We start from the raw sequence: 27,899 nt of genomic DNA on the forward strand, positions 1-27,899 counted from the left end.
CTACAAGGTTGTAAAGTTCTTTTTCCTCTCATTTGTTTCAAGCACTATAAACTGCATGATTGTCTTTACCTTCTATGTATGCATGTGTGTATGAAAAGGCATAGTTGATTTCTAAATTGCAACATGGTGCTATGTCATTATGATTACCAACTTGAGTTTTGTGAATTCAAAAGCAACAAGGTATCATGATCATAAACAAACAAGGCATTAAAGAAGATTTTAGCATGTGCATAAAAGTATTGGGAAGCTAGTATGTTTGATTGTTGCTTAATTGCATTAGATTTTATTTAATTGAAGTTTTCATCTAGCACGTTTTGTGAAATCTTTTAAAATCATGAAAACCTTGAAAGCAAATGAAAAATAAAGCAAGAAAAGAAAAAGGGAAAAATTGAGAAAGCTGAAGGCTCTGAGTACCAATGGCAATTTATTTGCTAAGTACTTGTGGTGTTTATGTATCAAGCCAAATGCTTGAAAACAAAACACTTAGAAGTCAAGGCTAGGCTCAAAGTGCAAAAGCACTCCCTCAAAGCTCAAGGCTCTGAGCATCAATGATTAGAGAGTTAAGAAAAGAAAAGAAAAATGAGCTTAATGAAGTCCTCTAATCAAATGCTTGTGGTGCTTATGTATCAAGTGGTAATACTTGAAAACAAAGCATTTAGAAGTCGTAGCTTTGTTATCAACTCATGGGGCAAAGCACCCAAAAGGAGAAGCTAATTAAAAAATTCAAAAGCTTTTTTCAAGGAAGAAATATAAAAGAAAGATTTCATAAATTGAGCTAGATGGAAGCATCAATCATTTACATTTCTTTTGTGATTGTAGCATGCTTAGAAAACTAGCTTATCATGAACATTGAGTTGCTATTCTTCTTACCTTGGATTGTCAATCTTTATTGCATGATTCTCTTCTTGCTTGGGGACAAGCAAGTTTTAAGTTTGGTGTTGTGATGACATGTCATCATGTCATGTTTTTCTATGCCTTTTTCCTTTGTTTTCAATAGGTTTTATGCACTTTCTTGAGCCATAAGCAAGCCAAGTGGGTAGATTTTCATGCTTCCTTTGATTTAATCAACCATGTATGAATTCATGCTATTTCATGAGGTTTTATGCTAAAAGTGACACATATTATGATAGAATGAATATCTCATGATTATGAGCATAGCTTTGATGTGTTTGGTTGATTAATGATAGGTGAAGAAAGCTTGGAGAAAGGTTGAAGCAAAGAGGAATGGCTAGAAGTGAAGAATGGAAGTTGATCCTGGAGGCATGAAGTTAGCCCCAACTTTAGCCCCCTAACTTGGAGGCTAACGTTGGGCATGAAGATCACTCCCTGGACTCCCCACGTTTGAGCCAACGTTAGCCCCCTAACTTGGAGGCTAACGTTGGCAAGAGAAACTTGAAACTCATCCCTGGGCCAGCCAACGTTTGCGCCAACGTTAGCCCCCTAACTTGGAGGCTAACGTTGGCACATGAGTTATAAAGGGGGAGAAGGCCAACGTTTGCGCCAACGTTAGCCCCCTAACTTGGAGGCTAACGTTGGCGCCACACACCACAAGGCATACAAGGGGTATACTTCCAGCAAGAATAACTTGAGCTACAGAGCTCCAAATGAGGTGATTCAAGAAGCATTGGAAAGTAGGAATCAAGAGCTTTCCAAGCATATATGGCACTGCATGGTGGACACTAAAATTGAGGGAGAAAACTGCCCCGCAATGTGCATAAACGAACATGGTGGCAACCTGCAGTGAGGCCACTTGACCTCTGCACCTTCAAAGGAGTATAACTCGAGCTGTAGAGCTCCAAATGATGTGCTCCCAAAGGCATTGGAAAGTAGACATCCAGGGCTTTCCAACAATGTATAATAGTATGGGGTGGACAATACATTTGAGCCTCCAGAACTGGCGTTTTCGCCAACGTTTGAGGGCTAACGTTACCTCAAACGCTGCACACCAAAGCCAGCGACCATACCCTCTTCAAATGATCATGACTTGAGTTGTAGATGTCCAATTGAAGTGATTCCAAGTGGGTTAGAAAGCTGACATTCAGAGCTTTCCAACCATATATGATAGTCTATATTGGGCATAAAATTGGCAACATGACAAGAGGACAAAGTTGGCCCCATAAATGTACATAAGGGAGGCCAACGTTAGGGTCAAAGTTAGACCCCTAACGTTGGCACCAACGTTCATACCAGCAAATTATGCTTGCTGCTATGAAAAGTTGGGGTCAAAGTTAGACCCCTAACTTTGGCCCTAACGTTGGGACCAACTATGGCTAACTTCAAAACCGGTTCAATTGGTTCACTTCGGTTCTTCCTCAAACTCCAAGAGCAATCAACCAAGGCCTCTTTCAACCCAATTCCATCAAGAGCAAGGGCCCAAATGATCATCACTCAAAGGCACAAGAAATAGATAAAATAGGATTTTCATTTAATTGTAATTTGTTTTTAATTTCATTTTCAATTTGTAGAAATGCCTATAAATAGGCATCTGTTTCATATTTGTAAGGGAGGCTGGCTCCACTAGGGAGCATTAGGAATACAGAACTCTCTCTCTTTAGTTTTCCTTTTTGTTTTGAATCTTGAGTTGAGAATTGAAGAAATTCTGTTTCAATCTCACCTTGAGAATTCTCTCTGTTTACTTGTCTGCATAATTTCAGTGAATTGTGATTTGAATCAAAACTCTCTTTACTGCTTTCTTCTCTATTTTCTTCTGCAATTATTCTCTGTTGGATCAAGGAAGGAATTGAGATCTAGACTTGGTCTCTAGTCTCATCCAACCCCTGAGATCTTCAACCTCTCATTTAGATTTTGCAATTGAGCCAAGTTGCTCTCTGTTTTGATTTTAAAGTGATTTTCCAAATCTGTTGAATCTACTGCTTTCTTTTAATTTCCAGCACCCACTCCCTTTTAATTTCATGCAATTTACATTTCTTGCAATTTAAGATTCTTGCAATTTACATTTCTTGCTCTTTAAGTTTCAATGCAATTTACTTTCTGCACTTTAATTTTCCTTGTCATTTACATTCTGTTGGCTTCAATTGTCACTCAAATCACTCAATGTTAGCTTGACTAAACTAATCACCCACTAAAGTTGCTTGATCCATCAATCCCTGTGGGATCGACCTCACTCCCGTGAGTTTTTATTACTTGATACGACCCGGTACACTTGCCGGTTAGATTTGTGTGTTTTGGGAGAAATTTATTTTTCACCAAAATACTCATCAAATCCTAGCCAACTCACTTTGGCTTATTTTCCTTGCAAGCTTGGTAGTGTGAGGTTCCTTGTTCGAACCTTGGAGGAGGCTTTTTGGCCATTTTCTCTTATTTTCCTTGCAAGGAGCGTTCCTTGCTTTCCTTGGATTATGAGTTCGATACCTTGTAGCTTCACTCCTTGGAATTTTGCTTTGAATTAATTTTGGAGAACCCCCGATAAAGCTCACTTAGTGAACTGAGCTTTATGTCTTTGCCTTTCTTTCTTTGGTGCTCAGTTAACTAAGTGAACTGAGCTTTGTGCCTTGCTTTCTCCTTTTATTCTTTGTGAAGCTCGGTTCACTCACTCAACTTGGCTTCCATCCTTCTTTAATGATGCCATGCTTTTCTTTTCCTTTGGGCACGCTCCTTAAGCCACGCTTTTCTTATTTTCTTCTTTCTTCACCTACAAGTAATCAAAACAACCAATCAAAGTATCACCAAATTCACAAGGTTTAAAGTTCATTCATAATTGAATTAATTTTAGCTTAAACCTCGTGATTTTGTATCAATTAAAGGGTAGTTGGTTGATTCAACAAAACATGCAATTCCACTCCAAACTACTTACTTACAATGCAAGAAAGTGCATAAAACCTAATAAAAACAAAGAAAAACACTAGTAAAACTAGGCTAAGATGACTTGTCATCATGAATGAGTCGAATTACTTATCCCTCGGTCTATTAGTGAACTATCTCTCCGTTCCCTCTTTTTGTGGAAAGGGCCTGTATCAATAATTATTAATTTATGTATGGACAATTCCTCAATATCTTGTTCATTCGGAACAAAATATTTTCTTTGTGCAGCGGTAACACCGACCTCAACAAAGCCTGCCTAAAAGATCCATATCCACTCCACCCTTGTTGACGCCTCATCAGGATATAAGTACCTTTCTTTCATGGATGCGTACTCGGGGTACAACGAAATCCCGATGTATCAATCCGACCAAGAGAAAACCTCGTTCCTAACCCAAGGGCAAACTACTGCTACATAGTCATGCCGTTTGGGCTTAAAAATGCGGGAGCCACATACCAGAGGTTTATGAACAAAGTTTTTGCCAACCACATCGAAAAACTAATGGAGGTCTATGTAGACGACATGTTGATAAAAACACAAAAAGAAGAAGCACTACTACTCGACCTTGCCGAGGTGTTCGACACTATAAGAAAGCACGGGATAAGGCTAAATCCCGTAAAGTGCACTTTTGCGGTATAGGCTAGCAAATTCTTGGGTTTCATGCTAACTCAGAGAGGAATTTAAGCAAACCCAGATAAATGTCAGGCCATACTAGTGGCTCTGTCTAGATTCCTAGCTGGATCGGCTTTAAGATCTCTCCTTTTCTACTCAACATTAAGGAAAGGAAAGAGGTTTGAATGGACCCCAGAATGTGAACAAGCCTTCCAAGACTTTAAGACATTCCTAGGACAGCCACCCATTCTAACTCGACCCCGTAAAGGAGAGGAACTGATCCTTTACCTCGCCGTGGGAAGCCAGGCGATAGCCTCAGCCTTTTTCAGGGAAGACGAAAATGGACAACAGCCCATCTACTTTACCAGTAAGGCTTTACAAGGGGTTGAACTAAACTACCAAAAGATAGAGAAGTTTGCCTACGCCCTTATACTCACCTCCCGACGACTCCGACCGTATTTTCAAGCCCACACCATCAGAATATGGACCAACCAACCCATAAAAGGTATCCTACAAAAAACTTACTTAGCTGGAAGAATCCTACAATGGGCAGTAGAGTTGTCCCAATTTGACCTTAAGTATGAAGCTCGGACAGCTATCAAGTCTCAATACCTGGCCGACTTCGTCGCAGAGTATACTGACACCCCAAGCACCCCCGCTAAGTAGAACATCTACATTGACGGCTCATCAAACAAAGCCAGAAGCAGAGTGGGTGTCATCCTAGAAAGTGACCAGGGAACCTGATGACAAGTCATCTTAGCCTAGTTTCACTAGCCTTTTTCTTTTGTTTTCAATTGAATTATGCACTTTCTTGAGCCAAAAGCAAGCCAATTGGGTAGATTTTTATGTTTCCTTTGATTTAATCAACCATGTATGAATTCATGCTATTTCATGAGGTTTTATGCTATAATTATCACATATTATGAAAGAATGAATATCTCATGATTTTGAGCATAGCTTTGATGTGTTTGGTTGATTAATGATAGGTGAAGAAAGCTTGGAGAAAGGTTGATGCAAGAAGGAATGGCTAGGAGGAAGAGAGAACAAAAAGTTTGAGAAAAGTTTGCCTCAAACTTTAGCTCAAACTTTTGGATTAATTGAAAATGAACCAGGAAGCAAAAAGCTGGACCAAAAGTTAGCCCCTAACTTTTTGGCTAACTTTTGGGCAAAAGTTGGAGCAAAAGTTAGCCCCTAACTTTTTGGCTAACTTTTGGGCAAAAGCTGGAGCAAAAGTTAGCCCCTAACTTTTTGGCTAACTTTTGGCATGAAAAACACCCCCTGAATGAGCAAAAGTTTGCGCCAACGTTAGCCCCTAACTTTTTGGCTAACGTTGGCACATGAAAAACACTCCCTGGGCTAGCAAAAGTTTGCGCCAACGTTAGCCCCTAACTTTTTGGCTAACGTTGGCGCCATGAATAAGCAAGGGGAGGCCAACGTTGGAGCAAAAGTTAGACCCCTAACTTTTGCCCCAACGTTGGTATCAGCAAGGAAGGGTGCTGATGTGAAAAGTTGGAGCAAAAGTTAGCCCCTAACTTTTACTCCAACTTTTACTCAAGCTTTCATGATTCCAACCCGGTTCAATTCGGTTCTTCCCCAAACTCCAAGAGCAATCAACCAAGGCCTCTCTCAACCCAATTCCATCAAGAGCAAAGGCCCAATTGAAGGCTTGAAGACCATTTGAAGAAAGTGTATAAATAGCATAGGATTTAAGTTTTTAAGGGGAGCTTCCTTTTTAGTTTTTCAGAATAGCTTTCTTTTGAGTTTTGCTGAGAGCTCACTTTTATTTTTCTTAGCATTGTTGTTTAATTGAAGAGAATTTGGGAGGAGAATTGATCTCTCTTCTTCCTTGTTCTTGCCCAGCACTCTTTACTTTTCTTGTCTTGGATTTTGGGTGGAGAATTGAAGAAATTCTATTTCAATCTCACCTTGGAATCTTGTTTAATTTTCTGCTTAATTGAATTTCAGTTTCGGTTACTTGCTTCTTCATCTACTTTCTTTGAAATCTCCTTTGCAATTGTTCTTGTTGGATCTAGGAAGGCATTGAGATCTAGGCTTGGTTTTCTAGTCTCTTGGGTCCTGAGATCTGAATTCCAATTTTACATCCTCTGTTTACTGCTTTCATGCTCATTTTACTTTTCTGTTTTAGATCCGATTCAATCCAAGTCTTCTTCTATTTCTCTGCTTGTTGCAATTTTACATTTCCTTGTTTAATTTCTGCAAATCCAACTCCCCATTCCCTTTACAATTCAAGCCATTTACATTTCTTGCACTTTAAGATTTTACAATTTACATTTCTTGCGTTCTAAGTTTCTGCCATTTAATTTCTTGTTCTTTAAGATTCAGCACTTTAATTCCTGTTCTCTTTAATTTCATGCCAATTACCCATTCCCTTTACTTTCTATGCAATTTAAATTCGGTTTAATTACTCTGTTGGTCCCTATAGTTTTGCGAAATTTTCAATTAAGTCCCTATACTTTTTTTCCTTTTAATTGGGTCCCTGCACCAAATTTTTTTTTTCAATTAGGTCCTTACCGTAACAAAACCGTTTGATTTAACGGAATATTCCATTCCTAAATTGAATATTCCCTCAATTTTTCTAAATTCATAAATTGTGTCTCCTTTTTTATTTTGAGAAAGACAAAATTAACCCTTTATCTTCTTCCACCTTTCCGTCTTCCTCCTCTGCTCCTGCTTCTCTCTCTCACCTTCATTTCTCCCACCTCCACCGCACCCCCTCCTTCCACTCCAATTCCACCCCTGACCACCTTTCCTTCTACCTCCCAAACTCGATTCAACACCGTCACATTCAGCTTCTTTACCTTCCCAGATCTGTTGCGTTGATCAAACAGGAGCATCGTTGAATCCTTGTTCCACCACCCTTCACCTGCAGCTCATACTTGATCACATGCTTCTCTAAGAAACTGTCCTCATCAGGCAACAGCAAAGTGGACAAGCTCAACTTCCTCTTAATCAATCCCTTCATCAACAAAACCTTAGCAACAGAGCACCTAGGTTTAATCCTCTTCTCCAAGCTGAAAAACAACACAACTGGGCACCTAACAATCATCCCTGAAGTCCAACCCATCTTATTCACCAAGTAATCCATTGTCTTCATTATCTTATCCTCTGAAAGTATCATACAAAGTGGGTGCTTCTTGAATGCCATAAGGATGTCATCATCTGACCAACCCCACCTCTTATAAACCTCGTAACAGCGGTTATATATGGATTTGTTACCCTCACCTGAGAGCACATGAATGGCCAACACAAATGTTGTCTTTTTTGGATTAAATCCCATTTCTTTAATCTCCTTAGAAAGCTTTGCAAAGTTTTCCTTTTTCTTCATCAATGCCTCTGGGAAATGAGTAAGCAACAGCATAACACATGATTCAGGAACATCCATCTCTTTTAGGAGATTGAGGTTTGGTACGAGGTTCTTCTTGTGATCCTCGAGGAAGACCCAAGATGTGCGCTTCAATGAAGCTGCAACCTTTTCATCAGAAATCAACACACTCTTGAGAAAATTGTAAGAGGGTATGATCTGTTTCTCCAAGCTCCGGGTCAAAAGGGTTGGGTCAGCGGTTAGGGTTCTTGCGAGGTTGGTATTGGAAATCCCAATGGAGAGGAAAAATTGAAACTTTGGCAAGAGGATATCTGGGTTTACTAAGAGGAGCAATGGGCGTTTTCTGATGAGGTTTGAAATCTGGGTATCTGTGAAACCATGCTCCCTGAGAAGGGTGAGAATTGAGTCTGGTCTTTCAGCAGAAGGAAGGTGAAGATTTTGGGAAGTAAGAGCAGTAGTGTCTGGAGAGAGACCACATGAGTCAATCAGGTATGAGATTGTGAAGTTGGGGTGGTGAGATTGGACTATGCTGTAGCGGGAGATCATTGGTTTAGGGAGTGATAATGATGATGATGGTATCTGGAAGTGGATTGTGGGATGAAATGTGTCATAGTACAACCTAGGCACATGGAATTGGATTGCTTTCATGATATTCACTAGTCAGTGGATAAGAGTCTTAGAATGGAAGTGGGAAGTGTGAAGTGATAGCAAATTATGTTGTATGACCATTTCTGCCATGAAAGAAGAGAGCTTGTTGGTAGAAGAAGGGTGGAGACAGAAAAAGAGGGCGAGAAGATGATGGAGGTGAGGGTGAAAGAAAGAAGAGAAGGGGTGAGGGTAAATTAGTAAATTTATATTTTATAAACGTTTTTTTAACTTTTACCGTTAATAAGGACTTAATTAAAAAATTTAATATGGTATAGGGACTCAATTAAAAGGAAAAAAAGTATAGGGACCTAATTGAAAATTTCGCAAAACTATAGGGACCAACAGAGTAATTAAACCTTTAAATTCTGCAAACCACAAATCTCTCAACCAAATCTTGATTTCCTTGACTAAATTAACCACTAAACTAAAATTGCTCAATCCTTCAATCCCTGTGGGATCGACCTCACTCCCGTGAGTTATTATTACTTGATGTGACCCGGTGCACTTGCCGGTTAAGTTTGGGTGTTTTGGAGAAATTCGTTTTTCCACGAAAATATCCCATCAAGTTTTTGGCGCCGTTGCCGGGGATTGATTAGATTGACAATGATTAAGTGAGGTGGTGATCTAGATCTAGCATTTTTATTTTCTGTTCCTTTAATTTTCAATTAACCCACTAACTGTTTGAATATTTGCTTAAGCTAACTAAAACTTCATTCTAGCAATAGATTGAAGTGTCACTGGTTTGTGTGTTTCTTATGTTCTGCTTGTATGTCAGGTACAAGAAGAAATACACCCATCTTTCATGAACAAGATGAAAGAACTCTTAGAAGGTTAAGAAGAGCTGAAAGAGGGAAAAATATTGTTGGAGAAGAGGAATCAGAAGAAGAATTCCAAGATATGGAGGAACATTCAACCAATCCACCAGGTGGAGCAGACAACAACAATAACAATCCACCCCAGAGGAAAGTTTTAGCTTCCTATACTTTTGCAAATCCTAGACATTGTGGAAGTAGCATCTTAACTCCAAATGTCAATGTAAACAATTTTGAACTAAAGCCACAACTCATCACTTTGGTTCAAAACAATTGCTCTTTTGGTGGAGGACCACTTGAAGATCCGAACCAACACCTATCCACCTTCTTGAGGATTTGTAACACTGTTAAAACTAATGGTGTGCCTCCTGACAGCTACAAGCTATTGCTATTCCCATTTTCTCTCAGAGACAAGGCCACTCAATGGTTGGAATCCTTTCCAAGAGACAGCATCAACAATTGGGATGATCTAGTAACCAAGTTCCTTGCCAAATTTTACCCACCTCAAAGGATCATAAGGTTGAAGACTGAGGTACAAACATTTACACAAATGGAGGCTGAACCCATCCATGAGGCATGGGAGAGATACAAGGCTCTAATCAGGAAATGTCCTCCTGAAATGTTCACTGAGTGGGATAAGCTGCGGAATTTCTATGAGGGCTTAACATTGAAATCTCAAGAAGCTTTGGATCATTCAGCTGGAGGTTCCTTGCAACTCATGAAAACTGCAGAGGAAGCTCAAAATCTCATTGATATGGTGGCTAACAACCAATATTTCTTTGCTCATCAAAGAAACTGCCAACCATCACAAAGAAGAGGAGTAATGGAGCTAGAAGGAGTGGACTCAATCTTGGCTCAAAACAAGATGATGCAGCAGCAAATTCAACAACAATTTGAACAAATGGCCAAGAGGATTGATAGTCTCCAAGTTGCAGCAGTTAACACTAGCCAACCATCAACCACATGGGGACAAAATGAAGAAACTCAAGAAGAACAACAACAAGAGCAAGTACAGTATGTGCATAACCAAGGACCAAATGAAGTGTATGGTGATACATACAATCCATCCTGGAAGAACCATCCAAACCTCAGATGGGGAGATAATCATACCTAAAACCAACAACCATGGCAGAGGAACTCAAACCAAAACAACCCAAGAAGCAACCAAAACCATAACCAGCAGCAGACTAACCAAAACCCCTACAGAAAACCTCAAAACAACTACCCCAACCCCAACCAGTACCAATCTAATAACCAACCCACCAACCAAAATGCCTACCATCCACCACCCACATCTCATAACCCACCTCAAGTATCACCTGAAGCCCAAAGAATCACTAACTTGGAGGCCGTGATAGACAAAATGTTGAAACACCAGGAAATGACAACCAAGAATCATGAAGCATCCCTGAAGAGCCTAGAGAGACAGATGGGGCAAATCTCCAAGCAGATTTCTCTTGAGAGACCCTCAAGCTCTCTGCCGAGTGACACGATTCCAAATCCGAAGGAAGAATGAAAGGCGATACAATTAAGGAGTGGAAGAATATTGATGAGCAATAATGACACTATAAAGAAGCAAGCAGAGAGAAGCAAAAGTGCAATAGAAGATGAAGAGCAAACAAAGGCAGATGAAGCCAAGGATCAAGTTGTGATGCCAAGCAAGAGAATTGAGAAACTCAAAGAGAAAGACAACCAGCCACACGGTTCAACAGAAGTGACTCAGGGACAGCAGCAAATAGGAAAGAGCATCACACCTCCACTGCCATATCCCCAGAGGTTCAACAAAGAAACCAGGGACCAACATTTTCACAAGTTCCTTGAGACTTTCAAAAAGCTGGAAATCAATATTCCTTTTGCTGAAGCACTTGAGCAAATGCCTCTGTATGCCAAGTTTTTGAAGGAGCTTATCAACAAGAAAAGAAGTTGGCTTGAGAAGGAAACCGTGTTACTCACCGAGGAATGCAGTGCTTTGATTCAAAGGGGCATTCCACCAAAACTCAAGGATCCAGGAAGCTTTGTAGTCTCATGCACCATTGGCAGAATAATTCTCAACAAAGCTCTCTGTGACCTTGGTGCCAGCATCAACTTAATGTCTCTCTCAATGATGAGAAAACTTGCTATAGAAGAGCTTAAACCCACCAGGATGTCATTGGTCATGGCTGACAGATCAATCAAAACACCCACTGAAATTGTGAAAAATCTGTTGGTAAAGGTTGGGGAGTTTATTTTCCCAGCAGATTTTGTGATTTTGGATACTGAAGAGGAAGGAAACAATTCAATTATTTTGGGAAGGCCATTTCTAGCCACAGCAAGAGCCACTATTGATGTAGAAAAAGGAGAAATGATCTTCAGGGTCCACAATGAACAAATGGTCATAAACGTCTTCAAGTCAATGCAACACATTCCTGAGCAAGAGGATTATGTGAGAGTGGACATGATAGAGAGTTTAGTGGAAGAAATGCTGGAAGAAAGTCCTCAAGAGCAAGAAGGAAATCAAGGGGCAACAGAGGAACAAGTAGCTGAGACTTCCATTGAGCAAGATGAAAAACAAGACAAGAAGGAAGAAGTACGAAAACAAGAACTGAAACCATTACCCACCCATCTCAAATATGCATTCCTTGGCACATCGGAGAGCTTCCCAGTAATCATTAATTCATCCCTAACAAAGAAGGAAGAAGGAGAACTTCTTGATGTACTCAAAGCTCACAAAGATGCTTTAGGATGGACCATTGATGACCTGAAGGGAATCAGCCCTGCAGTGTGTATGCATAAGATCCTCTTGGAAGATAATTCCAAACCAGTGGTTCAACCACAAAGAAGGCTAAATCCCACAATGAAGGAAGTTGTCCAGAAGGAAGCAATGAAGTTGTGGAATGCAGGGATAATCTTCCCAATATCTGACAGCCCATGGGTAAGCCCGGTTCAAGTTGTACCAAAGAAAGGAGGAATGACGGTCATCACTAATGAGAAGAATGAGTTGATCCCTACTAGAACAGTGACTGGGTGGAGGGTGTGCATAGACTATAGAAGATTGAATGATGCCACCAGGAAGGACCATTTCCCTCTCCCATTCATTGATCAGATGCTGGAAAGGTTGGCCGGCCATGCCTATTATTGCTTTTTGGACGGATATTCTGGGTATAATCAAATCGTGGTGGACCCCAAGGACCAAGAGAAAACTGCCTTTACATGTCCATTTGGAGTCTTTGCATACCGGAGGATGCCCTTTGGGCTCTGCAACGCCCCTGCCACATTTCAAAGGTGTATGCTCTCCATTTTCTCTAATATGGTCGAAAAGTTTTTAGAAGTCTTCATGGATGACTTCTCTATTTTTGGTGATAATTTCAATGCTTGCCTAAACCATTTAACCCTTGTTTTAAAACGGTGCCAAGAAACTAATTTAGTTTTGAACTGGGAGAAATGCCACTTCATGGTACCCGAAGGGATTGTTCTTGGCCATAAAGTTTCAAGAAAATGGATAGAGGTTGATAAGGTAAAGGTTGAAATCATAGAAAAACTCCCTCCACCAATTAATGTGAAATCTGTTAGAAGTTTCTTGGGGCATGCCGGATTCTACAGAAGGTTTATCAAGGATTTTTCAAAAATAGCTAAACCTTTGAGTAATCTACTAATGCTTGATAACCCTTTTGTTTTTTATGAAAACTGCCAGCAAGCCTTTGAAACTTTAAAAAACAAACTCACAACAGCACCAATCATCACACCTCCAGATTGGGAGTTACCCTTTGAACTCATGTGTGATGCAAGTGACATTGCAATTGGTGCTGTACTTGGGCAAAAGAAGGGAAACTTACATCATGTCATATATTATGCAAGTAAAGTGTTGAATGAGGCCCAAAGAAATTACACCACAACGGAGAAGGAGTTGCTAGCTGTAGTTTATGCTTTTGATAAGTTTAGATCATACTTGATAGGATCCAAAGTTGTGGTTTATACTGACCATGCTGCACTTAGGTATTTGATGTCAAAACAGGATGCTAAACCAAGACTTATCAGGTGGATATTGCTCTTACAAGAGTTTGACATTGAGGTAAGAGACAGGAAGGGCACTGAAAACTGGGTTGCTGACCATTTGTCGAGGCTACCACATAAAACAATTCAACAAGCATCTCAGCCCATGAACGAAAGCTTCCCAGATGAGCACCTTTTGCAGATCCAGCAAGCACCTTGGTTTGCTGACATAGCAAACTACAAAGTGGGAAGAAAGATACCTCAAGACTTTTCTATGCAACAAGTGAAGAAGTTAATCAATGAGGGAAAGAAATTCTTATGGGATGAACCCTTCCTGTTCAAGAGATGTTCTGATGGAGTAATTAGAAGGTGTGTCCCTGAGAGTGAAATGAGGGATATCCTGTGGCACTGCCATGGTTCAGCTTATGGTGGACACTTTGGCCCAGAGAAGACAGCTGCAAAGATATTACAGAGCGGCTTCTATTGGCCAACTATCTTCAAGGATGCCAGAGAATATGTTCACCAATGTAATGAATGCCAGAAAGCAGGAGGATTAACAAGAAGGAATGAGATGCCTCAAAACTTCATCTTGGAACTGGAATTATTTGATCTATGGGGAATTGATTTCATGGGGCCCTTTCCCCCTTCCTATTCTTTCAGATATATCTTAGTCGCAGTGGAGTATGTCTCAAAGTGGGTGGAAGCCATAGCTACGACCACCTGTGATGCACAGATTGTCCTCCAATTCCTTAAAAAGCACATTTTCACAAGATATGGAGTGCCCAAGAGTCTTGTCAGTGATGGTGGAAGTCACTTTTGCAACAAACAGATGGAGAAGCTCCTCCACAAATATGGAGTAATCCATAAAGTGGCTACACCTTACCACCCTCAGACTAATGGCCAGGCTGAACTAGCAAATAGAGAATTAAAGAAGATCCTAGAGAAAACAGTGGGAAGCACAAGAAAAGATTGGGCTAGGAAGCTAGAAGATGTATTATGGGCATATAGGACAGCTTTCAAAACTCCTATTGGCAAGTCACCCTTTCAGCTATTGTATGGCAAATCCTGCCACCTCCCTGTAGAGCTTGAACACAGAGCTTTTTGGGCCACTAAACTCCTCAACCTTGATTCCCAAGCTGTAGGAGAAAAAAGGTTGTTGCAACTAAATGAGTTAGATGAATTCAGGATAGAAGCTTATGAGAGTGCTAAGAGCTAAGAGGTGGCATGACAAAAAAATCACAAAGAAGGAATTCAAGCCAGGACAGCAAGTGCTCCTGTATAATTCAAGGCTTAAGATTTTCCCTGGCAAACTGAAGTCAAAGTGGACTGGTCCATACTTGGTGACAAAGGTTTTTCCTTATAGGAGCATTGAACTGCTAGATGAAGCAACAAAGAATCAATTCACAGCAAATGGTCACAGAGCAAAGCTGTACTTGGGAGGACAATGGGATGACGAAAAAGAGGTCCAGAACCTACAGCCTTCTTGAAAGGAATTGAAGGATGTCAAGCTAGTGACAATAAAAGAGCGCTTGTTGGGAGGCAACCCAACCTGAGGTAGTTTTCTTTTCATAGCTTTTTCAATAAAAATGTTGAATAATTGATATGTATTGCAAGGAGCTAAGTTTGGTGTTGCACACCAAAAACAACTTAAGGAAGAATGGAGGATTCTAAGTTTGGTGTTCCACCAAAACCTCATTCAAAAGCACATTCTAACCTCCTGCACATTGTTAGCTCCAAGCAATCGAACAGATTATTCAACCACTTAACTGCTTTTTAGCCTTAACTTCATAACCTTTAGCAAGGACACAAGATTTTGCCTAGAGTTAACCTGCTGTATCCAGAGAAGTGGCAAGAACTTAAGTTTGGTGTCTCCAAACCAAATTAAATCCACAAGCCACACTCAATTCATGCATACTAACTGGTCATCTAAGGGCTTGAGAAGCAAGCAACTTTTGAGAAGTATGCAGGGAATTCACCACCATTTGAAGACACTATGCATCATAACTAAAAAGGGCACAACAGAAGGAAGGACAAAGGAACTGCAAACCAATAGGTTGTATTTACACTTAACTCTTACTGTTGAAAAATGTTTTGACTTGTGTTTTGTTAAAGTGTTCATCTAATACAAGTAGAATCACTCTTAGAATAAGTAAGCTAGTCTATGTGTGTGCTTGTGTGTTTACTTTCACTGAACAAAAAGCATGCTTTGTCCCCTGCATTTTCAATTCAATAAAAGAAATGTTTGAATGTGAAGTGAAATAGTTCTCTGTTAGATAGAAGTAAAATAAAAGTAAGTGGTGGTATGTGTGTGATTGTATAATAGCTCACCTTTAATGAATAAGAACACTAGGATGTCTCCTCTTAAGTAGAAAGTAGCTACTGTCTATGAATCTCAATCGAATAAAAATCCTTGGTTAGAAAGAAAAACAAAAAGAAAGAAAAAAAGTGGCAGAACAAAAGAAAAACAAAAAGAAACAAAGCTGGACACCAATAGCTCGAACCTTAGAAAATATGCCTGTGGTGTCTTTGTATTAGGATCTGCTTGGATTATTAAGCTCTTTGGAGTGCATCAACACTTGATGACTTGGGTTAACTAACCCGGGATCATCAGCTGAAAGTCCACTATCAAGAGCAACCTAACTACAAGGCATTTAGTAGCCCAAAGAGGTGCTGGGCATCAATGTTCTAAGAAGGAATGTAAGCCAAGTGTCTATAGTGAATAATGTGTCAAGTATAAGGAAAAGGAAATGAACTTGCTACACATGACACTCAAATAAAGCTTATGAACAAAATAATAGCCAAGGATAAAGAAATAATGAGAGGTCATAGCAGTATGAACTTGAAGCTTGAAGGAGGCTTTCTAGGCTTAAGAATCAATAAGAGGTGAGTGTGTGCATATCCACATAAAACCCCATGAACTACCAATAACACTCTACTAGCATGAACATCCTCTTCCATTTCATTCTTTCTTCTCAATAAATCATTTCTTGCTTGGGGACAAGCAAGCTTTAAGTTTGGTGTTGTGATGACAAGTCATCTTAGCCTAGTTTCACTAGCCTTTTTCTTTTGTTTTCAATTGAATTATGCACTTTCTTGAGCCAAAAGCAAGCCAATTGGGTAGATTTTCATGTTTTCTTTGATTTAATCAACCATGTATGAATTCATGCTATTTCATGAGATTTTATGCTATAATTGTCACATATTATGAAAGAATGAATATCTCATGATTTTGAGCATAGCTTTGATGTGTTTGGTTGATTAATGATAGGTGAAGAAAGCTTGGAGAAAGGTTGATGCAAGAAGGAATGGCTAGGAGGAAGAGAGAACAAAAAGTTTGAGCAAAAGTTTGCCTCAAACTTTAGCTCAAACTTTTGGATTAATTGAAAATGAACCAGGAAGCAAAAAGCTGGACCAAAAGTTAGCCCCTAACTTTTTGGCTAACTTTTGGGCAAAAGCTGGGGCAAAAGTTAGCCCCTAACTTTTTGGCTAACTTTTGGCATGAAAAACACCCCCTGGATGAGCAAAAGTTTGCGCCAACGTTAGCCCCTAACTTTTTGGCTAACGTTGGCACATGAAAAACACTCCCTGGGCTAGCAAAAGTTTGCGCCAACGTTAGCCCCTAACTTTTTGGCTAACGTTGGCGCCATGAATAAGCAAGGGGAGGCCAACGTTGGAGCAAAAGTTAGACCCCTAACTTTTGCCCCAACGTTGGTATCAACAAGGAAGGGTACTGATGTGAAAAGTTGGAGCAAAAGTTAGCCCCTAACTTTTACTCCAACTTTTACTCAAGCTTTCATGATTCCAACCCGGTTCAATTCGGTTCTTCCCCAAACTCCAAGAGCAATCAACCAAGGCCTCTCTCAACCCAATTCCATCAAGAGCAAAGGCCCAATTGAAGGCTTGAAGACCATTTGAAGAAAGTGTATAAATAGCATAGGATTTAAGTTTTTAAGGGGAGCTTCCTTTTTAGTTTTTCAGAATAGCTTTCTTTTGAGTTTTGCTGAGAGCTCACTTTTATTTTTCTTAGCATTGTTGTTTAATTGAAGAGAATTTGGGAGGAGAATTGATCTCTCTTCTTCCTTATTCTTGCCCAGCACTCTTTACTTTTCTTGTCTTGGATTTTGGGTGGAGAATTGAAGAAATTCTGTTTCAATCTCACCTTGGAATCTTGTTTAATTTTCTGCTTAATTGAATTTCAGTTTCGGTTACTTGCTTCTTCATCTACTTTCTTTGCAATTTACAATCTCCTTTGCAATTGTTCTTGTTGGATCTAGGAAGGCATTGAGATCTAGGCTTGGTTTTCTAGTCTCTTGGGTCCTGAGATCTGAATTCCAATTTTACATCCTCTGTTTACTGCTTTCATGCTCATTTTACTTTTCTGTTTTAGATCCGATTCAATCCAAGTCTTCTTCTATTTCTCTGCTTGTTGCAATTTTACATTTCCTTTTTTAATTTCTGCAAATCCAACTCCCCATTCCCTTTACAATTCAAGCCATTTACATTTCTTGCACTTTAAGATTTTACAATTTACATTTCTTGCGTTCTAAGTTTCTGCCATTTAATTTCTTGTTCTTTAAGATTCAGCACTTTAATTCCTGTTCTCTTTAATTTCATGCCAATTACCCATTCCCTTTACTTTCTATGCAATTTAAATTCTGCAAACCACAAATCTCTCAACCAAATCTTGATTCGCTTGACTAAATCAACCACTAAACTAAAATTGCTCAATCCTTCAATCCCTGTGGGATCGACCTCACTCCCGTGAGTTATTATTACTTGATGCGACCCGGTGCACTTGCCGGTTAAGTTTGGGTGTTTTGGAGAAATTCGTTTTTCCACGAAAATATCCCATCAGAACCCAACTCGAACTCTCTTTAAAGTTCGAGTTTCCTGCCTCAAACAACCAAGCCGAATACGAAGCCCTACTGGCTGGTTTGAAGCTAGCTAAGGAAGTTGGAGTTCAAAAGCTCACCATATTCAGGGACTCACAAATAGTCACCTCACAAATAGAAGGGAGCTATCAGGCAAGGATCCCACTTTGAAGAAATACCTGGACAAGACCAGAGAACAGCTCGGAAAATTCATGGGATACGAGATCCGACATATACCTCAAGAACAAAATGCCCGAGCTGATGCACTTTCAAAACTAGCGAGCACCAAACCAGGGGGCAATAATAGAAGCCCCATCCAAGAGATACTACAAAATCCGTCAACCTCGGAAGAAGAGAAGGTCCTAACCATATCAGGCCAGGAACGAGGGTGGATGACCCCCATAATCAAGTACCTCAAGTCTGAAACACTCCAAGCAGATAAAAAAGAGCCAAAAGGCTAGTACGAGAAGCACAGTACTACACCACAATAGATGACATCCTATATAGGAGAGAGATCTCAACACCCCTCCTCAAATGCATGCCGACCTCCGCTACAAGGGAGGTCTTGGAAGAAGTTCACAGTTGCATGTGCGGCAACCACCTCGAGGCACAAGCTATTTCCAAAAAGGTACTTGATAAACCACTATTTTATGGTTTATCTTGTGCTCAATTGAGTGGTCTTTATCAATTCTTTACTCACTTATTCATATTAATTGCATGGTTGTACATTTTCCTTCCTAATTTTGTGCTATGATTGAAAACATGCTTCGTTGCTCTTAAATTTACTACGTTTAATCCTCTCTTATTACCATTCGATGCCGTGATATGTGTGTTGAGTGTTTTCAGAGATTACAGGGTAGGAATGGCTTAGAAGATGGAAAGGAAGCATGCAAGAACGGAAGGAATACAAGAAGTTGAAGAAATTGCTAAGTTGTCCAGCCTGACCTCCTCACACTCAAACAGTCATAACTTGAGCTACAGAGGTCCAAATGATGCGGTCCCAGTTGCGTTGGAAAGCTAACGTCTGAGGCTTCAAAATGATATATAATTTTCTATAGTGGCCATAAATCTAGGCGACGCGAACGTGTGCTCCATGCGGATGCATCGCAGTGACAAAAATCAGCGTGTTTAAATTCGCAACCAGCGAATTCTGGGATGTTTCTGACCCAGTTCTCAGCCCAGAAAACACAGATTAGAGGCTATAAAGTAGGAGAATGCATCCATTCATCATCGAACAATTCATACAACATTCATATTTCACAATTTTAGGTTTTAGATGTAGTTTTTAGAGAGAGAGGCTCTCTCCTCTCTCTTAGGATTTAGGATTAGAATTAGGATTTAGGATTTCTATTATGATTAGGCTACTTCTTCTCAATTTCCAAGTTCAATATTCCTTTTATTTATTTTTCCAATTTAATTTATGGATTTCTATGTTAGATTTGATTTCTTTTATTAATGCAATTTGAGGTATTTCAGATTTATGATTTTTGTTTAACTTTTTATATTCTTGGTTTTAATTGATGAATTGATAAATTGGAGACACTTGAGTTATAAAACTCCTTGTTGATTGAAAATTGGAATTCTTTGCTGATTGATTTGAATTCAATAACTCTAGTCTTTTCTTAGGATTGAAAACGTGTGCCTTATTATTGGTTATTGTAAATATTTTTCTTGTTTGTTTTCTTTGCTTTGATCTAAAAATTCTAAGTTTGGTGTCATTTTATTGTTTTTCTCTTTCTTCATTAAATTCAAAAATATCTTTTCTCTTTATTTTAATTGATTTTTTTCGAAAATTACAACAAAAAAAAAGTTTTTCAGATTTTTATTTTAAAATTTTTATCTTATCTTATCTTAGTTTTAAATTTCAAAATTCAAATCTTTTTCAAAAATCATATCTTTTTCAAAATCTTATCTTATCTTATTTCAAAAATCAAATTTCAAATTTCAATATTTAAATTTTAAAATTCAAAATTCAAATTTCAAAATCTAAATTTAAAATTTTCAAAAAATCAAACCTTTTTAAAATTTAAACCTTTTTCAAATTTTTTTATCTTATATTGTTGTTAGTGTTTCTAGTTTTAGGAATTTATTTTCATTAATTTTTTTAAGTTTTTGTTTTTATTTTCTTTAGCTACTATGAATTCTCACCCCTCTGGTTTCAAGTTTGGTTCCAATGTTGTTGTAAGGAATGGAAACTATAATAAAAATAGGCATCAAGGTTGGAAGAATCAAAGATGGGAGGAGCCACAAGGATTTTATCAACCCTCTTGGCAACAACCGCCTCCAATGCGCTATAACCAACAACTATTCTGTGATGCATACCAAGACAATAGTTATGGTAGACCCATTCATGACAACCAACCTCCACCAGTTTGCTATGGTCAAGAGCCATTCCGAGGTGCATACCAAGATGATAGTTATGGTGGACCCCCTTGTAGTTACCAACAAGCCCCACCATATGCTTATGAACTACGTCCCCAACATACCTTTGAACCACCAAACTTACAAGCCCCTTTACACCATTCACCTCCATATGACCCTATTTCTTATACACCACACCAACCACCATATGAACCACACCCAGAACCACCATCTCAATATCCACCATCTCCATATCCTTATCAAGAAGAACCACCTCCATATTATGAGCCATTTCTCCCAACAAATGAACCCTCCTATCCACCCCAACCTCTATTGGATAACAACACGCTCATCTCTATTATCATTGGTCTCACATCTACACTCCAAAATCTTATATCCTGCATGGACCAACCATCTACCTCCAATATTCAACCCTCAAGCTTCAGTGCGCTTCCTTTTCAACCACATAATGATCTTTCCATCCCATCACCATCCTCCATGGAAGAGCACCCACATCCATCAATCCAAGAGCAAGATAATCCCAATTATGCTATTGATATAGAATAAGAGAGAAGGAATCGTCTTTGCAAATTCATACTTCATAAGAAGCTAGAGGAGGCTGGTGCACAGAAATCGTGACGATTCCATTGCTTGGTAATGGCACTAAAAACACAAAACGCACGTTCATGATCTTAGTTCTTTGTCACAACTTCGCACAACTAACCAGCAAGTGCACTGGATCGTCCAAGTAATAAACCTTACGTGAGTAAGGGTCGATCCCACGGAGATTGTCGGCTTGAAGCAAGCTATGGTCACTTTGTAAATCTCAGTCAGGCAGATTCAATTGATTATGGAGATTTAGTAATTAAAAGATAAATAAAATATAAAATAAAGATAGTGATACTTATGTAATTCATTGGTGAGAATTTCAGATAAGCATATAGAGATGCGTTCGTTCCTCCTGAACCTCTGCTTTCCTATTGTCTTCATCCAATAATTCATACTCCTTTTTATGGCAATCTGTATGTTAGGCATCACTGTTGTCAATGGCTACATCCTGTTCTCTCAGTGAAAATGGTCCAATGTGCTGTCACTGCATGGCTAATCATCTGTCGGTTCTCGATCATACTGGAATATGATCCATTGATACTTTTGCATCTGTCACTACACCAAGCACTCGCAAGTTTGAGGCTCGTCACAGCCATCCCTTCCCAGATCCTACTCGGAATACTACAGACAAGGTTTAGACTTTCTGGATCTCAAAAATGGCCATCCATGGATTCTAACTTACACCACGAAGATTCTGATTAAGGAATCCCAAAGATACTCATTCAATCTAAGGTAGAACGGAAGTGGTTGTCAGGCACTCGTTCATAGGTTGGGAATGATGATGGCTGTCACGATCATCACATTCATATTGAAGTGCAAATGAATATCTTAGAATCAGAATAAGCTTGAATTGAATAGAAAAACGATAGTACTTTGTATTAATTCCTGAGGAACAGCAGAGCTCCACACCTTAATCTATGGTGTGTAGAAACTCTACCGTTGAAAATACATAAGTGATAATGGAGTTCATTGGTCTCAGCCCCAGAGGGGAACCAGAGTCACCAAGGCTAAAAATGATCCGAAGATGTAAATACAATAGTAAAAAGTCCTATTTATGCTAAACTAGTTACTAGGGTTTACAGAAATGAGTAAATGATGCAGAAATCCACTTTCGGGGCCCACTTGGTGTGTGCTTGGGCTGAGCATTGAGCTTTACACGTGTAGATGCTTCTCTTGGAGTTGAACGCTAGTTTATAACCTATTTCTGGCGTTTAACTCCACTTTGCAACCTGTTTCTGGCGTTTAACTCCAGAATACAGCATGGAACTGGCGTTGAACGCCAGTTTGTGTCATCTAAACTCGGGCAAAGTATGGACTATTATATATTGCTGGAAAGCCCTGGATGTCTACTTTCCAACTCAATTGAGAGAGCGCCATTTGGAGTTCTGTACATCCAGAAAACCTACTTTGAGTGCAGAGAGGTCAGAATCCAACAGCATCTGCAGTGCTTCTTCAACCTCTGAATCTGATTTTTGCTCAAGTCCCTCAATTTCAGCCAGAAAATACCCGAAATCACAGAAAAAAAACTAATAAAAACTAATAAAAATATACTAAAAACTAACTAAATTATACTAAAAACTATGTAAAAACAATGCCAAAAAGCGTATAAATTATCCGCTCATCACAACACCAAACTTAAATTGTTGCTTGTCCCCAAGCAACTGAAAATCAAATAGGATAAAAAGAAGAGAATATACTATAGATTCCAAAATATCAATGAAACTTAGCTCCAATCAGATGAGCGGGACTTGTAGCTTTTTGCCTCTTGAATAGTTTTGGCATCCTACTTTATCCATTGAAGTTCAGAATGATTGGCATCTATAGGAACTCAGAGTTCAGATAGTGTTATTGATTCTCCTAGTTCAGTTTGTTGATTCTTGAACACAGCTACTTTATGAGTCTTGGCCGTGGCCCTAAGCACTTTGTTTTCCAATATTACCACCGGGTACATAAATGCCACAGACACATAACTGGGTGAACCTTTTCAGATTGTGACTCAGCTTTGCTAAAGTCCCCAATTAGAGGTGTCCAGGGTTCTTAAGCACGCTCTTTTTTTGCTTTGGACCTTGACTTTAACCGCTCAGTCTCAAGTTTTCACTTGACACCTTCACGCCACAAGCACATAGTTAGGGACAACTTAGTTTAGCCGCTTAGGCCAGGATTTTATTCCTTTAGGCCCTCCTATCCACTGATGCTCAAAGCCTTGGATCCTTTATATTTACCCTTGCCTTTTGGTTTTAAGGGCTATTGGCTTTTTTCTCTTGCCTTTTGGTTTAAAGAGCTTTTGGCTTTTTCTACTTGCTTTTTTCTTTTTCTTTTTTTTTTTGCTATTTTTTTCTCTTTTTTTTTTCTGCAAGCTTTTGTATTCACTGCTTTTTCTTGCTTCAAGAATCATTTTTATGATTTTTCAGATTATCAAATAACATTTTTCCTTTTCATAATTCTTTCTAGAGCCAACATATTTAACATTCATAAACAACAATATCAAAAGACATATGCACTGTTCAAGCATTCATTTAGAAAACAAAAAGTATTGTCACCACATCAAACTAACTAAACTAGTCTCAAAGATGAATTCGAAACCATGTACTTCTTGTTCTTTTCTTTTTAGAACAATTTTTTATTTAAGAAAGGTGATGGATTCGTAGGACATTCATAACTTTAATGCATAGACACTTAGACACTAGCGATCATATAGTAAAGACACAAACATAAATAAAACATAAAGCTCAAAAATCGAAAAACAGTAAAATAAATAGACAAGGAGATTAAGGAATGAGTCCACCTTAGTAAGGGTGGCGTCTTCCTCTTCTTGAAGAACCAATGGTGCTTTTGAGTTCCTCTATGTCTCTTCCTTGTCTTTGTTGCTCCTCCCTCATAGCTCTTTGATCTTCTCTAATTTCATGGAGGATGATGGAATGCTCTTGGTGTTCCATCCTTAGTTGTCCCATGTTGGAGCTTAATTCTCATAGGGAAGTGTTGATTTGCTCCCAATAGTTTTGTGGAGGAAAATGCATCCCCTGAGGCATCTCAGGGATTTCATGGTGGGGAATTTCCTCATACTCTTGTTGAGGTCTATGATCTCTTGTTTGCTCCATCCTTTTCTTAGTGATGGGCTTGTCCTCTTCAATGAGGATATCTCCCTCTATGTCAATTCCAGCCGAATTGTAGAGGTGGCATATGAGGTGAGAAAAGGCTAACCTTGCCCAAATGGAGGACTTATCAGCCACCTTGTAAAGTTCTTGAGGTATAATCTCATGAACTTCCACCTCCTCTCCAACCATGATACTATGGATCATGATGGCCCGGTCTATAGTAACTTCAGACCGGTTACTAGTAGGAATGATTGAGTGTTGAATGAACTCTAGCCATCCCCTAGCCACTAGTTTGAGGTCATGCCTTCTTAATTGAACCGGCATGCCTCTTGAGTCAATTTTCCATTGAGCTCCTTCCTCACATATGTCTATAAGGACTTGGTCCAATCTTTGATCAAAGTTGACCCTTCTTGTGTAGGGGCGTGCGTTCTCTTCCATCATTGGCAAGTTGAACGCCAGTCTTACATTTTCCGGACTGAAATGTAAGTATTTCCCCCGAACCATGGTAAGCCAATGCTTTGGATTCGGGTTCACACTTGGATCGTGGTTCCTAGTGATCGATGCGTTTGCATAAAACTCTTGAACTATTAGGATCCCGACTTGTTGAATGGGGTTGGTGAGAACTTCCCAACCTCTTCTTTGGATCTCAAGTCGGATCTCCAGATACTCATTCTTTTTTAGCTTGATAGGAACCTCAGGGATCACTTTCTTCTTGGCCACAACTTCATAGAAGTGGTCTTGATGGACCTTTGAGATGAATTTCTCCATCTCTCATGACTCAGAGGTGGAAGCAATTGCCTTCCCTTTCCTCTTTCTAGAGGTTTCTCTCGCCTTAGCTGCCATATATGGTTATGGAAAAACAAAAAGCTATACTTTTACCACACCAAACTTAAAATGCTTGCTTGTACCCGAGCAAAAGAAGAAAGAAAGTAGTAGAAGAAGAAGAAAATGGAGGAGATGGGGGAAGAAGATGTATTCGGCCAAGGAGAAGAAGAGAGGGTTGTGTTGTGTGAAAATGAAGAAGGAGTGAGGGGTTTATATAGGAATGAGGGGGGGTGTAGGGTTTGGCCATTAGGGTTGGGTTTGGGAGGGAAATTAATTTGTATTTGGAAGGTAGGTGGGGTTTATGGGTAAGAGAGGATGGATGTGAGTGGTGAAGAGGTGATGGGAAAGAGTGATTGAGGTGATTGGTGAAGGGTATTTGGGGAAGAGAGTTATGAAAAGGTGTGAAGAGGAGAGAAGAAAAAGTGGGGATCCTGTGGGGCCACAGATCAAGTGGGGTCATGGACTTAACATCCCTGCTCCAATTAGGCGTGTAAAACGCCCTTGCTATGCAATCCTGGCGTTTAACGCTAGACTGCTGCCTGTTTCTGGCGTTAAACACCCAAATGTAGCTTGTTTCTGGCGTTTAACGCCAAGCAAATGCTTGTTTCTGGCGTTAAACGCCAGCTTGGTGCCTATTTCTGGCGTTAAACGCCAGACAGATGCTTGTTTCTGGCGTTTAAACGCCAAACTGCTCTCCTCCAGGGTGTGTTATTTTCAATGCTATTTTTCATTCTGTTTTTGATTTTTCAGTAGTTTTTGTGACTTCACATGATCATCATCCTAATAAAACACGAAATAACAAAAAGGAAATAAAATAGATATGATTAAATAACATTGGGTTGCCTCCCAACAAGCGCTTCTTTAATGTCAATAGCTTGACAGTGAGCTCTCATGGAGCCTCACAGATAATCAGAGCAAGCTTGGAACCTCCCAACACCAAACTTAGAGTTTGAATGTGGGGGTTCAACACTAAACTTAGTGTTTGGTTGTGGCCTCCCATCACCAAACTTAGAGTTTGACTGTGGGGCTTTGGTTGACTCTGCAGTGAGAGAAGCTTTTCATGCTTCCTCTCCATGGTTACAGAAGGAGATCCTTGAGTTTTAAACACAAGGTTGTCCTCATTCAGTTGAAGGACCAACTCTCCTCTGTCCACATCAATCACAGCTCTTGCTGTGGCTAGGAAGGGTTGGTTTTCCAAGGATGATGGATTCATCCTCTTCCTTCCCAGTGTCTAGCATTATGAAATTAGCTGGGATGTAAAGGTTTTCAACCTTTACTAACACGTCCCCTACTTGTCCATAAGCCTATTTTCTTGAGTTGTCTGCCATCTCTAATGATATTCGAGCAGCTTGCACCTCAAAGATCCTAAGTTTCTCCATTACAGAGAGTGGCATTAAGTTTATTCCTGACCCCAGGTCACACAGAGCCTTCTCAAAGGTCATGGTGCCTATGGTACAGGGTATTAAGAATTTGCCAGGATCCTATTTTTTGGAGGTAATTTCTGCATATCCAATGCGTTCAGTTCATTGGTGAGCAAGGGAGGTTCATCTTCCCAAGTCTCATTACCAAATAATTTGGCATTCAGCTTCATGATTGCACCAAGGTACTTAGCAACTTGCTCTTCGGTAATTTCTTCATCCTCTTCAGAGGAAGAATACTCATCAGAGCTCATGAAGGGCAGAAGGAGGTTCAATGGAATCTCTATGGTCTCTAGATGAGCCTCAGATTCCTTTGGTTCCTCAAAGGGGAACTCCTTATTGGTCATTGGACGTCCCAGGAGGTCTTCCTCACTAGGATTCACGTCCTCCTCTTCCCTTGTAGGTTCGGCCATGATGGTTAAATCAATGGCCTTGCACTCTCTCTTTGGATTCTCTTCTGTATTGCTTGGGAGAGTACTAGGAGGAGTTCAGTGACTCTTTTACTCAGCTGGCCCACTTGTGCCTCCAAATTTCTAATGGAGGACCTTGTTTCATTCATAAAACTTAGAGTGGCCTTAGATAGATCAGAGACTATATTTGCTAAGCTAGATGGATTCTGCTCAGAATTCTCTATCTGTTGCTGAGTGGATGATGGAAAAGGCCTGCTATTGCTAAACCTGTTTCTTCCACCATTATTTAAGCCTTGTTGAGGCTTTTGTTGATCCTTCCATGAGAAATTTGGATGATTTCTCCATGAGGGATTATAGGTGTTTCCATAGTGTTTACCCATGTAATTCACCTCTGCTATTGCAGGGTTCTCAGGATCATAAGCTTCTTCTTCAGAAGAGCCCTCTTTAGTACTGTTGGATGATTCCTTCAATCCATTCAGACTCTGAGAGATCATATTGACTTGCTGAGTTAATATTTTATTCTGAGCCAATATGGCATTCAGAGTATCAATTTCAAGAACTCCCTTCCTCTGAGGCGTCCCATTACTTACAGGATTCCTTTCAGAAGTGTACATGAACTGGTTATTTGCAACCATGTCAATGAGTTCTTGAGCTTCTGCAGACGTTTTCATTAGGTGAATGGATCCACCTGCAGAATGGTCCAATGACATCATTGATAATTCAGACAGACCATCATAGAATATATCCAGGATGGTCCATTCTGAAAGCATGTTAGAAGGACACTTTTTGGTCAGTTTCTTGTATCTCTCCCAAGCTTCATAGAGGGATTCACCTTCCTTCTGTCTAAAGGTTTGAACATCCACTCTAAGCTTACTAAGCTTTTGAGGAGGAAAGAACTTGGCTAAGAAAGCCGTGACCAGCTTATCCCAAGAGTTCAGGCTATCTTTAGGTTGAGAATCCAACCATATTCTAGCTCTGTCTCTTACAGCAAACGGGAAAAGCATATGCCTGTAGACCTCGGGATCAACCCCATTGGTCTTAACAGTATCATAGATCTGCAAGAATTCAATTAAGAACTGAAAGGGGTCTTCGGATAGAAGTCCATA

The 27,899-nt window shown here is 39.7% G+C and overlaps 1 protein-coding gene and 1 non-coding gene across 2 annotated transcripts; one reads left to right on the forward strand and one right to left on the reverse strand.

The window, feature by feature from the left end:
- Positions 1-7,247: 7,247 nt before the first annotated feature.
- LOC112748590 (uncharacterized) lies at positions 7,248-8,423 on the reverse strand. The gene has a single exon (XM_025796818.1). The coding sequence runs from the start codon at positions 8,421-8,423 to the stop codon at positions 7,248-7,250; it is 1,176 nt and encodes a 391-aa protein (XP_025652603.1).
- Positions 8,424-27,557: 19,134 nt separating this feature from the next.
- Positions 27,558-27,665, forward strand: LOC112753751 (small nucleolar RNA R71). Its single transcript, XR_003178120.1, has one exon. It is a non-coding gene; the product is annotated as a small nucleolar RNA R71 (small nucleolar RNA).
- The last annotated feature ends 234 nt before the right edge of the window (positions 27,666-27,899 follow it).

This window comes from Arachis hypogaea, chromosome 15 (assembly GCF_003086295.3).
Source record: "Arachis hypogaea cultivar Tifrunner chromosome 15, arahy.Tifrunner.gnm2.J5K5, whole genome shotgun sequence".
Taxonomy (NCBI): Eukaryota; Viridiplantae; Streptophyta; class Magnoliopsida; order Fabales; family Fabaceae; genus Arachis; species Arachis hypogaea.